This window comes from Rhipicephalus microplus, chromosome 8 (assembly GCF_043290135.1).
Source record: "Rhipicephalus microplus isolate Deutch F79 chromosome 8, USDA_Rmic, whole genome shotgun sequence".
Lineage (NCBI taxonomy): Eukaryota > Metazoa > Arthropoda > Arachnida > Ixodida > Ixodidae > Rhipicephalus > Rhipicephalus microplus.
Genome location: NC_134707.1, coordinates 39130775 through 39146230, shown reverse-complemented (window position 1 = coordinate 39146230; position 15456 = coordinate 39130775). Strand labels below are relative to the sequence as shown.

General features: G+C 43.3%; 1 protein-coding gene across 1 annotated transcript in view; it reads right to left on the bottom strand.

Annotated features, from left to right (window-relative positions):
* Window positions 1–1910: 1910 nt before the first annotated feature.
* Window positions 1911–15456, bottom strand: part of LOC119164394 (uncharacterized) — a 32101-nt gene continuing 18555 nt past the window's right edge. Inside the window, exons 3-4 of the mRNA XM_037416575.2 lie at window positions 8388–8736; window positions 1911–2769 (exon numbers count right to left, since the gene is read on the bottom strand). Of these exons, the coding sequence (XP_037272472.2) occupies window positions 2397–2769; window positions 8388–8736 (722 nt within the window). The 3' untranslated portion in view covers window positions 1911–2396. The remainder of the gene's footprint in view (window positions 2770–8387; window positions 8737–15456) is intronic.

Genomic DNA, 15456 nt, shown 5'->3' with positions numbered 1-15456 from the left:
AACGAAAAGAGCCCAGAAGTTGCATTGCCACCCAGACCGAAAAAAGTTGATCCAAGAGTGGGATACAGCGTTACGCCATCTTGAGCAACTTGCGATGATGCTATGACGTAAAAAACAGGACAAGGCGGGGCGCCATTACTTTGTACTACCAATGGTCAAATATACGGCTTCTAGACCGCATACCAGTACAGTGCATGCGAATAAAACATGGCAACTTGTCCTAGTACATCTGACGAAGCGAACAGGCGTACGCTATCCTTGAATTGTAATTCGCACCTGCGAGGAGACGACCATCATACGATATATTCAAATGCGCTTTCTGCAGAAATGTTCGGAGCGTCTTGAATTAGGTTGGTTTGCGCGTACTGGCTTTCAAAGAAGAAAAAAATGTGCTGAAACAGGACGGACACGGGCGCCGTGCCTGTGTGTTATAGTTTCTGCTCCATTATAGCGCTGTTTGTTTATTCAAAGTCAGAAGGTTCAGAGACAAAGGAGAAAACGCATGTCCTGTGCAAGCAGCTGAGAGACAACTCGACAAACAGAGAAGCTGTTTCGTCCATTCGCCGTAATTGACGCCGAACACATTTCAAGCATCCTCAGAACACCAGTGTCCAGAGGAGTGACCAATTATCGATTGCCCATGATGTATTCATGCTTGTGCAACATAAGGTAGCAGCGCACATCCCGAATGCATTCCAACGAGGGGTGTACAAGAAGTACCAAGATGATTGATTTGTGGGGTTTAACGTCCCAAAACCACCATATGATTATGAGAGACGCCGTAGTGGAGGGCTCCGGAAATTTTGACCACCTGGGGTTCTTTAACGTGCTCCCAAATCTGAGTACACGGGCCTACAACATTTCCGCCTCCATCGGAAATGCAGCCGCCACAGCCGGGAGAAGTACCAAGACAAGCGACGCACACCGAAGCGTGAGCGCACACCGAAGCCTAACCTTCACTGTAGTCTTTTTTTTTTACCTTTTACGGATTTACGTCCTAATTAGCATAATATAAAATACCATCACGTATACTTGGTAACTCAAATTGTTAATTCAATTGTTGATTTAAATCCATCAAGAAAAAAAAAGAGCTCTTAAACTTCCACTTTCTCTGTTCAGCAGATAACATAAGATTTATGGATAATAGATGCTAATCAACAATGATGTTTCGATCAAGTCCGCCTCGGTGGAACAGTGGCTATGGTGATCGACTGCTGACGTGAAGGTCGCGAGTTCGATTGGCGTCCAGCACATAAATTTAATAATGATCGGAACAACCGCTAACATTCTGAACATCAGCGCAGAGCGTCAGAAACAGTCTTTAGGAGATAAACACCAACACATAAACGTAGAGCGATTCCAACACGTCCCATGATGGAGGTGATGTCACGACGTCGTGGTCTTCATTTTTTTATTATCTACAACTTGAGCGGCCTAGCTTGGAGGCCAGACATAAATGACCGAAAGGTATCATTTTCACCATTCTTTATGATGTACTAGTCTCCTCAAGATATTTTGAGGGCGAGGCACCGATTTCGCACGACTGCGCTTATGGCCACGTTTACACGCGTGCCAAGGATTCGAACAAGGTGCAATACCCGACTGCACTGAACATAGGTGTATATATGCCAAAACAATGACTGTACTTTCTATATAGTATTTACCTTTACCCAAGGTGCTCCAATAACTGGTGGGCTAATACAGCCTCAAGGGGGCAGCCTCTATAACCTTTTGGTGTTTATGTGCGTATGCACACTTTATCATCTGAATAACAATGGCTATACGATGGGAAAAAAGAACCCCATCTATATTTTTCCTATGCGAAGAACAAACCACGTCTTATGAGGCACAATATTTGTAGAACACAGAGCATACCCTTAATGAAGAGATTTCACTCTCTTACAGTAAAGTGAGGGTTGATCATCATTTATTGAAGGCGTAGAAACACATGTCCATTCAGAAGGAAGCGCAAAGAAGAATATTGTGTGACAATAACTATTTGAACAAGCATCAGTATTAAAAAACAATCAATAAGAGGCATTAGGCAGTGTGTGTGTGAGAAAAGTTTGCCTATACCAAATAAAAGACGCTAGTAAGCTACGTTTTCAAAGAAATATCTCACTTGATAGATGTGAAAAATAACGGTGATATACAAAATGTTCGGGAAACAAATACCAGCAATTTCTGATGTGAAGAGCCACGTCACGTGCATACTAATAGATTTGCTAAAGCGTAGTCAAGCAGGAGATGCTTACTGCCTAAAGATCGACCAAATAAAATAAAGTTTCTGACCTGCCTTCTTTGCAGCTAGTTTATTCTAGTCTTTTTAAAAAAAATCGTCCAAAAATGATTCTTTACCGAAAATTGCTTTCTAAACTTACTTGCGAGCAGAAACGTCAGTGGCTGTCATCTTCATCGCGCCCGCGTACAGTAATGATTATGTTTAAAAAATCATTGACCTCACGTACTACACGTGCGACTGTAAGTACGTACGCCGCCGTGGTACTCTCGAAACCTCTCAGCTCGCGGCAAAAGAGCAGCCTGAGGAGCTCGCCCGGGTTCAGTGGGTTCGCACTCGCACAGTCCAGCAAACCTGTGTAGTGCACACCGACCCCACACTGGAGTCTCCGATCTTCGTCAGAACTGATTCGATTCAGGCCTAGCCCGAAAGCTTGCGATTCACGTGGTCCAGCCCCAGTGTTGCGGAGGTGAATTTCTAGCTCGCTTAGAGATGGCATGTCCGTGGTTGCCTCCAGTATTCGTTCAAGCCTGTTGGAAAGATTGTGGGTAAATGTATTAATTCACTGACTGTGATGACTCACGCAGTGTAAGCGAAGCAATATCAGGAGTCATTGGCTTTAAGAAAGCTACTTCGCAGGAGACGAACGAGCACACTTAACACTAAATAGTTTATTTTTGCTTTTTCAATGAAAGAATACGTAACTTTTTGCCCTGAGGGAAGAACACAACATCATCATCAAAATCAGATCAGCCCCGCTACGCCCACTGCAGGGCAGATTTATCTCCCATGTTCCACCAAGCAAACAGGTCATGTGTATTCTGCTGCCACGTTATACCTGTAAACTTCTTAATTTCGTTTGATCACATTAGTTTATTGCGAAACCAATCATATGGATACTCTCAGCTGATTTTTGCCGTTGCTGTCATGTCCCGAATATGTATGTTGAAATGGTTTTTATTGGCGTGAGTAGGACTTGCACAGCATGCTTATCGACACTGTAAGCAGAAAGTAACAACCGACACAGGAATCATAGTGCTGGGGACAACAGCTCGTGATCGGTGCTTCTGGCTAAACAGATGGCTCAATACAGCGTATTGTTCTGCTTCGTCCTTGCAATACTCTGGTGACAAAGGGAAGCCATCCAGGCGGGTCAAGGTAAAGACAGAAGGAAGTCCTCATGGTATGGCTTGAAGCGACTGACGTGAACTGTCTTGCGATTAATGCAGCGCTTGCCTGTTGATCGTTTGACTGGCTCGATTACATATGGTATATGAAAGCGACGTTCCATGACGCGGTAAGGACTTTGACACTTTGGGGCAAACGACGGGGACAAACCGGGAGAGTGAAACGGCAGTCGAAGCCAGATGAGCGAGTTTACAGTGAAACTCGGGACTTGCTCGTCGCGCTCGTGGCTTTCTTTTTCGAGGGCTTGTATGTCCGATGTGAATGAGCGGGCCAACTGAAGACACTTTCAGCGTGCCGCCAATTTCAGAAACAGTACTGACTTCGGAAGCGCTCGGGCGCTACGGCAAAATGATGGCAAGAGTGCCACATGCTTTACGGTCGTATAGAAGAAAGAGAAGCAAAATGCCGGTTGTATGCGTCGTGGTACTATATGAATAGGTTGAAAACGAGAGCACATATCCCATTTTACTAGTCAGAATTGGCATACATCATGAGCACGTCTCATAGGGTTTGATGGAAGTGTTCTGTTAGACCATTGGTGTGCGGATGGTAGGCTGTAAAGGTGCGGTCAACCGTACGGCGTGTGCGAAGGAGCTATTGAAGAACCTCGAATAAAAACACGCGCCCTCTATCGCTGAGTAGTTTGCGGGCTGCACCGCGACGGAGGACGAATCGTCGTAACATGAAGTTGGCTGCGTTCCGAGCAGCAACCGGAGCTGTTTCTGCGTATCTCGTGAGTAGCTCAACCGCGACAATTTGAATGCCAGCCGCAGTGTAAGGAAGCGGTTCATAGATCGATGCCTACGCTGTCGAAAGGGCGTGCCGCACATGGTAGAGGCTGCAGTAGTCTGGGTGAATGGGCAAACTTTTTTCGTTGTTGGCACAATGGACAGGATTTTATATATTTTTGAAGAAAGGTGTACATGACACGTGGAGCGCTGAAGACGTATGAAGGCGTATGTTCATGCTGTGGGTCCGCATGAAAATACGCACACACTTCATATCTCATATGGCTTGGTATAACCTAAAGCCATTTGTGACCATCCAGTTTTTTTTTTCTTAATTCTTGCGATAGTGGCTATAGACACTGGCGGTGGCAGCGGACAACTACGGCACTGCGCGTGGCGCATAACAGCTTTTGCTGCAAAAAAGAAGAGGTCTGGAGTGACGCTTCAATGCTGGCCGCCTGCCGGTACAGCATGATTAGCCACCCTGGTGCAATACTTGGCCAGTACATTCTTTATAAAAGCACCAATCAACCCTGCTCCCTCAGTCCCCAGCAGCTGTGAAGCGACAGTCTAATGTAGCAGTCACACATGCGACGCAGTGGAGGGTTCTAACAATCTCTGAATTCAGACAAAGTACCATCGTATCTTGAACTTGGCTGCGTTCAGTGTTAGAGCACTATAAAAGTAAGCTAGCCTAGTTGTGCTATTCAAAGAACCAGAGGGTGTTAAATGGAGTCTAAATGGGCTTAGCGAAGTTACGACGACAAGTGAGGCCTATACAGTCCTAAAGAACTGACATGTCCTTCGGTATACCGTGGATTAGTTGACAGAAAATGGCTAGGGGGGGGGAGATTTTGATAAAAAAAATATCGCTGGCCACATAGTGGAATACTATAGTATCAATGAGAGGGTGGCAAGAATCATAAGTTTAACAAACGAACAAGAAGAAGGTGGTACAGGCCGACGCACGTACATCGAGCCATGATGATCATTTGGTTGAATACTTCCATGTAGACGCTGTGTCAGCCATTATTAAAATAAAGACAAGATATAATGTTCTCATGGGCTACTTTAATGCTAAAATAGGCAAGAAATGGGCCAGAGATCATGCATTGAAAGAATATGGCATCGGCTCCAGAAATGCCTGAGAGAAGTTATTACTACAGTTTGCAGAGCGTAATAAGTTACGGATCTTGAGTACCTTCGTCAGAAAACTGGATAACTGTAAGTGGGCGTGGCGAAGTGCTAATAGTGAAGGTAGAAATGAAACAGACTTTATTCTGTGTGCACGCCCTAGCATTGTACAGGATGTCGAAGTAGGTGGCAAGATCCGATGCAGTGGCCATAAAATGGTAAGAGATCATGTTAACCTACATTTAAAAAAGCAAAGACATAAACTTACACGCTAGAAGGCAATCATAGAGCTAGCGGTGAGAAGGAAAGTACAAGAATTCGGGGTTTCGCTGCAGGATATATTCGAGGCTCTGAACGAGGTAACCGACGTTAATTTTGACACAATGAGCGACGATCTTTCTAGTATCATGAGTGTGCAATAGAATTTGGAGTTACAGTCGCCGGACAGGACATTGGCAAACTATCAGATGAGACAAAAATTTCATTAGGACAAAAATAACGAAAGTCTCAAATGCAATCGACAAAATCCACAAGAATAGAGAAGTCAAGGACTGGAAAAATTAGAAGCTTACTGTCCGTTCTCTACAAATTATTTAGAAAAATTATTTATTTAGAAAAAATAAAATTAAGCCGACATAAGAGTTCGATGAGCCAAAAAACCAAGCAGAATTTTGCTCAGGCTACCACACCATATTGATACTATCAATCAGGTAATAATGAAAAGTGCGGAAGACAAACAACCTCTATAAACAGCTGTCATAGATTACGAGAAGGCGTATGATGCCCCGCCACGGTGGTCTAGTGGCTAATGTACTCGGCTACTGACCCGCAAGTCGCGGGTTCAAATCCCGGCTGCGGCGGCTGCATTTCCGGTGGAGGCGGAAATGTTGTAGGCCCGTGTGCTCAGATTTGGGTGCACGTTAAAGAACCCCAGGTGGTCGAAATTTTCGTAGCCCTCCACTACGGCGTCTCTCATAATCACATAGTGGTTTCGGGACGTTAAACCCCACATATCAATTAATCAATCGAGAAGGTGTATGATTTAGTCGAGACATCAGCAGTGCTGAAGGCACTACGGAATCAAGGTATCGACGAACCCTACATAAACATACTGAAAGAAATGTACAGCTACCATAGTTCTTCATAAAGAAAGAAACAGAGTACCAACAAAGAAAGGTGAAAGGTAGGGAGACACGATCTCGCAATTCTAATCACCGCGTGTGTTCAGGAGGTTTTCAGGGCCATAGAATTGGAATATCTTATTAACAAGCGATTCATTGATGGCATTGCCTTGATGAGTAACTCTGGCGATGAATTACAACTCATGATTACTGAACTAGATACGGAAAGTAGAAGAGTAGGTTTCAAAAGTAACATGCACAAAACTAAAGTAACAAGTGACAGTTTCGGCAGAAAACCACACTTTGCCATAAATGGAGAGACGCTGGAAGTTGTAGAAGAATATGTGTACTGAGGAAAGGTAGTAACCGCGGAGTCGAACCGTGAGGGTGAAATAACTAGAAGAATGAGGATGGGGTGGATCACATTGAGCGAAAATTCTCAAATCATGAATTGTAATCAGCCCCTAACTCTCAACAGGAAGGTATATAACAGCTGCGTCTTGCCAGTACTTACCTACGGAGTAGAAACCCGCAGGCTTACAAAGAGTGTTCTGCTCAAATTGAGGACGACGCAGTGAGTGATGGGATAGAAAATGATAGGTGTAACCTCAAGAGACAAAAAGAGGGCAGAGTGGGTCAAGGAACAAACCGTGGTTAAGGATACCATGGTTGAAATTCAGAAGAAGAAATGGACATGGGCAGGGCAATTAGCGCGTAAGCAGGATAACCACGGGTCATTAAGGGTAACTCACTTCCCAGATAAGGCAAACGCACGAAGGGGAGGCATAAAGTTAGGGGGTCCAATGATATTAAAAAAGTTTGCAGGTATAACGTGGCAGCACAAAGCACAAGGCTGGGTTGATCGACAGATCATGAGAGAAGCCTTTGCCCTGCAGTGGGCGTAGTAAGGTTGATGATGATGATAGGTTTAAAACTTGGGTTATGCTATTGAATCTGAAACATTTTTTTTCATACTGCAAACACTTTGAGCGTCTATGTACGCATATATGTATTTATCTAGCCGCCTATGTCTGGGTGCATTTGCGATCACTTCCTTAACTTCGGGTGGACCACAATTAGTAGGGAAGCATAAGACGGTTTCTCAGTTTGGACTGTCTAGTCATGACGATGTGAAAATTGCGTCACGTGCGATGTCAAGCCCTTTCCTCCAGACACGTGTGACCCATACTCAAACACCTTCTGCCATGGCATGCAGGTAGGCGCCACAGGTGCATGAAGGTGTAACGTTGATGAAATACTCCCTGTATTGCAGTGCTACCTGAATGTTTTATAAGCCTTCCTTACGTATTTCAATGACATAGTCATCAAGTTGGGTAAACGCCTGTTGTAGTTAAGTGCCATCCACTAATGTTTGTCTGCGTAGCGCTATCCCGCCATAAAATACAAGCTCAACATCCTAGCTTACCAGTTATGGCGTTATTATCGCTCATGGTAGCGTTAGGAAACTGTAAACACCTCAATACATCAAACATATACGATTGTTTAACACACATGTATTCGAGTGGAACTTTCGTAGATATATTTAGCATCAATCTGTAACATTTCTCTCAAAAAATAAAGTACCACAGTAACGTTCCCCGTCGCATACTTTGCATGCAATCGATTTCCAATGTACATGAAACTTGCCGAATTTTTCATATTTGCAGTGCATTATCATTTCAGTTCATTGCAAACGTGATTAGCCAAATCTTGAAAATAGGCTCAAGGAATATCACCGACGAATTTTGTATATTATCCAGAAGTATAGTATGTTCTTATACCTAATTCGACAAATAACTGTTTCTAGTGATTACAATCTATGTAGTGAATTACCCTGAATATGCAAACGTGCCCCGTATTAAACAACCTAAAATGATGTATTAGATGCATTCTCGCTGTCTTAAATGAAACAAATTTGATATCATACCTCTAAAAGTATTTCATCCACATAAGAAACAAGAAAAAATGACAAAATACCTGTCATTGTTCAATTGCAGAAGTCCAAGCGTCAGAACCTCTTCCAAGGGGACATCCTGTGGTAGGTTGTCACAAACTTGCGGAGAGATGTCGTGAACGCGTATCCCAATGAGCCGGTTCATCTCCAATCTACACAGATGACTCATGCATGGTAGCAGGAAATCTCTGATGGGGTTGGCAAATGCTGGTAATTCGAGAGCGACATGCGCGTTTCCATTTCGCAAACTGAAGCCCTGGTAGAAACGCCGGGGTACCTGTGTGACAGCCGATATGCGCAGCGTCAAACGCACGATGCAGTGGTGCATGGTCAACAGTGACCTCGTGAGAGTCTCCCATTCGGTCAGATGATCTGCAAGTGATGAATGAATATTATTTAATCCTTCTGAACAATTTTCCAAAACACGTACATTATCACGCCATTGTGACAATAGAGAAGGTGGTATTCGGGTTCTTTTTTTCTCGTTAAAATATTTTTTTTATTTCGAAAACAAAAGACACCTGACTGGGGCCCTGATAACTGTACAATCAGAACTCGGCGAAGCAACATCGCTAAAAAAGAACAGCGTAAGGCCCAACCACGTGCACGCCATCTTCAAGCGACAGGATTTGCTGTACACCGGAGGCCCATCCTTCACAACCGCTTGTCGCGTCGCCCGTTTCAGTAAAAAGAGAAACGATCGCTTGTGACCCCGATGCCAGCGTTAGTATTTACGGCAACGTTCCTTACATTCACATGTCATGCGTAGAGTAAGACAGCAGCCATGTGCTGTCGAAAAGGTTTAAATGGGGCGCATTTCTTAGTCGCACGAGGTAGCGCTTCGGCGTCGGTGGTGGCACAGTAAGCACTCTTACTGCTCATGCTCGTATCTCACACCACATGCTCGCGTCCCGTGCCAGCCCAGGCATAGAGTTTCCCTAGATTGCCTAAAGGGCACTCTGGCTGTGCGATAATTCAGCGACCAATGAAGGATAGGCAGTATACGGATTTGCCTAGATTTCGCACTTGCGGGCGGCGAATTGTACTTGTGGCTTCGTTTATTGCTGTTTTTCGGTTTTGCTTCGAAGGAAAGAAAAAAAAACCTTTTTGAGCAGATCCTTTCGAATTTTGTGAACAAATTTGAAACGGCAAGCCTAAAAGAATAAGATGGTGAAGCACAACTGCTGAACATTTGCTGATTTTTGTTTCATGAGAAAACACACGAACAAACGCAATCTTTACTGCGCCAGCAACGCTGTTTTTGCACGGTGAATGACATAATATACACGAACACATTTGTTGCTCAACTTTGCACTGGTAATGTTATCCTCACGAATTGCTGTCATTGCAAATCGCAATGAATCGCTCCCTCTGTAGACAGTTGAAATACCAGGTGGCTGAATTGAATTTATTATAGTTTAGTTTATTTTACCACACAGTTGTACAGTAAGTTGCTGTGACAGAGAAAGAAAGCTGTATAACACCACTGTCTTCAATTCTACATGGTCGATGAATACAGATAACCAAATGAACATGCGCTCATGTTCGCTTACAAGCTTCGATGTGAGCATGCTGAAACCGATTGGGGACGCGATCGTTGTTTACCAGGGCAGGAAAAAGGTAAAATGACGCCAGAAAACTTGAAATGGCAAATAACAAAAATACTGTGTGGTGTAAGCTTCCTGAAATATGTGCGAACAATCTTGAACATAATATATATTTTTCTATATGCTACCCAGCATATATAAGTTAGCGTTTGTGGACTACACGCAGAACCGTCGTTAAACAGGGCGTGCTTGAGCTTCACAGCCTTGGTTGTGCTACCACAGAAAGTTGTCGCCGACTATAGAACCGTCGAGCCGCATGTAAAATGCCGACGTGCCTTACAGCATACACTGTAAACCAAATTACACCCATATAGGTGTTTTATAGTGTCTATAACTCACACCCCAACACCCCACGAAATGGGTGTATCAAGCAGGGCTACACCTATATCGTGGGGTGGATTTCCGAATTTACACCCTATGGCACAAACATTTTTTCGGGTGGAAAGACAAATTTACACCCAAGTGGCCTTAAGGGAGTGAGGGTGTAAAAGCGAATGTACCCAAGTAATCTTAAGGGCGTAAGGGTGTAATATTGCTATGACACCCTAACACCCTTAAAAACAAAAGTAGTGTAGGGGTGTAATTGCTCAAACAGCAAAACGGGTGTGGGGGTGTTCATGCTGAATAATGCCCCAACACCCATGCAAAAAATACCATATTTCGAAAGTTACCCCTTTCCAGTAAGCTTCTGTGGAAGCACGTGAAAGCTTACCCTTTAGCTAGACCTTTCATGTGCAGATGTCCTATTGTAGTGGCTCCTGCCACAGTGTGGCAATCCTGGCCTTAGCATAGCTTTTATGGTGCATATATGAAGCACGGCATATAACACGCAATCCTAGCTTAATGCAAAGGCATCACTCAAAATGAGCTGCCACACATAACACAACGTTCACAAAGTCATGCCATTGTGCAAAACGAAATCAAGCTGTATTTTATTAGGCACAGAGAACATACAAGATTCAGAGACAAATTGTACCTTAATCAAAAGCCTTTTTCAATTGTGCAAAGCATAATGCCATTTGCTACAAAAGAAGACCGGAAATCAGACGTCAATGGTACGGCATGGAGCTCTAACAACCAATGCATGCATATTAAAGTACAACAAAAGAGCCTTTATTTGCACTTAAAAATGAAGAACTAATTTTAACATGCTTCAATGCAGCACAAAAGCACATTGCAGTGAAGCGTACAAACAGCAAGAAGAGTAGTGCAATGCAGCATGCCTTGTTTCTCCAATATACTGAAATAATATATCAATGCACACTATAATTACCACAATGATACGCCACAGTTTGCATGTGTTGTGGCATGCCTTATGTATATTATGCAAGGCTAGTGGTATTCTAATGAATGTAATGACAAAACAGTCTTAAAATGGCATTTTCATTTCACAATAACCCTTGTGTGTTCAGACATTCAGAATACTGGGGAAACAATAATACAGGAGTGAAAACAATAGGCAAAATTACAATAGCTTAACAGTGTCACTAGATACTATCCCCGCAGAATAATTGATTTAAAGATGTAAAATATCAAGCGCATCACATAATATGTCCCCCTGAAACAATGCAACATCAAAGAACATAAAATGGGCACACAAAAGCAGGGTAAAAGAGTAACCACTTACAGCTAGCAGAGGTGGAGCAGCCAAGCTATCATCTGGAGCAATATTTTGGAGCATCATATCTTGCTTTTCTAGGGAGAAAATCTAAATTTGGAGCCGGTTTCACGAAAAACAAACACAGCATTTTTGAGCTCCAAATTTCAAATTTACACCATTGATTGATATGTGCAGTTTAACGTCCCCAAACCACCATATGGTTATGAGAAACGTCGTAGTGGAGGGCTCCGGAAATTTTAAACACCTGGGGTTCTTTAACGTGCACCCAAATCTGAGCACACGGGCCTAATGCGTTTCTGCCTCCATCGGAAGTGCAGACACCGCAGCCATGATTCGATCCCACGACCTGGGGGTCAGCAGCCGAGTACCATAGCCCTTAGACCACCGCGGTGGGGCTCCAAATTTACAGTAGTACAACAAATTATACTGAATCACACACACAAAAAAGTATATGTAGAAATTATTTGACATACGCTAATTCATTCAAAATACACGAGAGTGCAGCTATTTCAACAAAAGCACTCTTGAACTGTCCCACAGTGCAAACAATGCGATCCTCCCTATATACGAATGCTCTTCGACTCGAATCTCATCCTTCACTTGTACTAGCTGAGCACAGCGCCACCGCTTGTCTAAAAATGACGCTGCGTTTCTTGAGAATCGCAGCAGATTATCCCTGATATTGAGTGACTTGCTCTGCCTAGAGACTGCGCTGGAATCAATTTTCTCAAGTCAAGGTGAAGCATTCAGTGAAGGGACGTTCTAAAATACGGGTGTAAAACTCGCAGTAGCATTTGGTGAGCTTGTCCAACTGTTTGACAGGCGACCCAGAAATTCCAGATATTCGTAAAGGAGGAGCTCAAGGGGGTGGCAAAAAGAAAAAAAAAAGGCATACGATTTTCTTTATCGTCGCTTAAGGCTGCAAAAGCCTCATAAATCACTCTGAAAGACGGCCAGCACTTATACTAGTACTCGTTATTGAATGGCATCTGCATGGCAGAGTAATATAGGGACAAAAATATTTTGTGTCCTGTAAATCAAAAAGCACTTTTCCGTAGAGCGAAGGCGTATTCTGGCAAAAGCGACTTAAAAAGCGTTATGGACGTCATAGAAAGGGGGGGGGGGTAAAACTTTCTTTTAAACCATTCTACTCTTTTCTTTTGCTGTGAGGTTAGAATATAGTCAATTAAAAGTTATAATTACGGTTGGCACATCTGTAATAGATTGGATGATGATGACCCCGCCTCGATGGTTAAGGCCCAAACAACGAAAGGTTCCTTTCCTTTGACCGCGTCCTCTCCTTACATAAGGCTTCCTTACAACCAAGTACCGATGGAGGAAGCAAGTGTACTCTGAAAGCTCCCTTGACCCGTCCTCGCGAGAGGAATGGTTGCCGCGCTCCTGCGTTCGAGATTATCGAATATAAGCTTTGCTCACAAGCGTTTATTCTGTAAAAAAAAAGTTGGGTCACCACATCACTTCCAAATTGAAGTGTTAATATAGAGACGCGTGTACGCTTTCTTCCAACAACGATTACTGAATGTGAAAAGCCATGGTAGTCGAGCGCAAAACGTGGTGCATTCTCTAGCAACACTGCGCGCCGTCGTGCCTGGCACCGTGCACGCACGCTCGCCGCTCGTGTCTTCCCGCAGAGGTGGGGTGGGAGGGTTGCCTCGAAAACGAAAACATCACGTGGGCTAGCTGTGAGGCGAAGCGCTCGTTCAGGGCAAGGAGCGGACCTAACAGCGCATGAAGGTAGCCCCAAAGCAACCTTAAGCTGAGGAAGCGCCAAGGAAGCCTTCACCGAGGGCTCCTCAGTGAGGAAGCTTTCAGAGTGACATAAGGCGGCCTCACAAAAATGAAGGCTTCCTCACTGAGGAAAGGAACGTTTAGTTGTTTGGCCCTTAGTCGCCAAAGTACTCAGCTGCATTTTTCATGCAGGCGGAAATGCTGTAGGCCCATTTCCTTAGATTTGGGTGCACAAGAACCCCAGGCGGCCGAAATTTCTGGAGCCCTCCCCTAGAGCGTCTCATAATCAAGTGGTGGCTTTAGGACATTAAACTGCACACATCAATCAATTGGATGGTGATGCACAAACTTAAGTTGAATAATGGATCTTATGTTTCTTGATAAAATTAACAATACTGAGAAATAATTGAGGCTGGTTGGGCATTTCATAATGGTTTTGTGCAGAATTAGGAAATTGTATCCAATTGACACAATTGGCACGGCTGCTGTTCTCTTGAACATGCAAATATGAATACGAAAATATGTAATATTTTGCTACAGACATTAAACATGTGCTGTGAATAGACATGAATGCCTGAATTGAATAGTCAATTTCACGTCAAAACCACGACCGCACAAAGAAAACACATGAACAGGACGGGTGCTCACTAGCAGCTGTTTGTACCTTATATTCATAATATACTCTATATTCATACACACAACCTTAAAAAAGTGGCGAGTCGGCATGAAGTACTGATTGTGTTCGTGCCCCTAACAAACTAGCAAAATTGCGCCGGTGCATCGCTGAAAATCATGCTGAGCAGCTGAAAGGCTGTAAAAAGAAGCATGCGTGGTCATTCACGAAGTCTGCCACTGAAAGTAGTTTACAAAATACCCCTATCGTGCAGAAAGACACATGTTAGCCAGACGACGAGGCGCTGCGTCAATGATCGAGCGAGGGAACACGCCCTTACGACAAAGAATAACGACGGTGCCCGTTCAAGAGCACATGTCACTTCATGTGGATTCACACCAAGAGCCATTTTGATAGGCTTTCACAAAAGAAAAGGGGTATCAATTACGTTAGCAAAACTTCACTCATTATGTATGAGCTGGAAGCCCGGTATCTAGCGATCATGTGTCCTATAGCGTGATTAGGTAAGGAACGGCCCGAGTAGGTTGCACAAGCGTTGACAAAAAGTGGGTTTATATCAGCCTATTTTCTCAAGAAATCAACAATTGCAAATGAGTGCCCAATCCGTTTATGTGTTTTCTTCGTTCGTGTGGTCGTCATTTTGGCGCAAAACTGACTATTATTTAATGCAACCATGCACCAACTATCCTAACAGCAAGTTCTATTACATATTGATGCTACTGCTGCACATGTAAACAACAATAGCACGTGCAGTTAGTTCCCTTAGAACTGTGAAAAAAGCGGCACTATACAGTGCCTCAGAGGAGGCACTTTCAGTATATTTTTTGGTAAATAAAGGGCTTAATAAGCATAGGACCTTTTTCTGTGTTCATGACACACTGTTAGGGTGATTTCATGCTAAATGCCCAGCCGTTTTGGCGACCATCTCAAATGCATTCGAAAAATATTGTGCTGATGAACTGTATTGAAAGCAGTGAAACGGTAGGATATTTCGGAGAGAAAAAATGTTTGGTCGCAAGATTGCCGTCGGAACTTTCCGGGATGTCGTTTGGGTGTGTGTGAAAAAACTTATTTTAAAAGTACGTTCTATACCAAACTTGGTCTACATGTTGAGTAAAGGTTCTTGTGTAAGGTGTTTGAAGCTCAGTAATATTATTGCAACTATACTGGCACATAAGCTTCTAAGAATTCATCCAAAATGTGCTATGTTTGCAATTTCTTTATTGCAATGCTGCAGTTCGTATGAATATCTGTGTAGTGAATACCTACTCCACGCAAGGTATATTTCGAGAAAAAAATTTTTGAGACTTATCAAGCTGGTAAACTTTATGAGAAAAATTCATAAATTCTACAAAATCGTAATTTTTGATCATATTCAGATGCGATTTATGCCTTGTGGTGGCTTAACTAAATATTACCTTTATACATAAATTGAAAGCAAATGAACACTTCTTTTCATATACTATCATTGAATTTTTTGT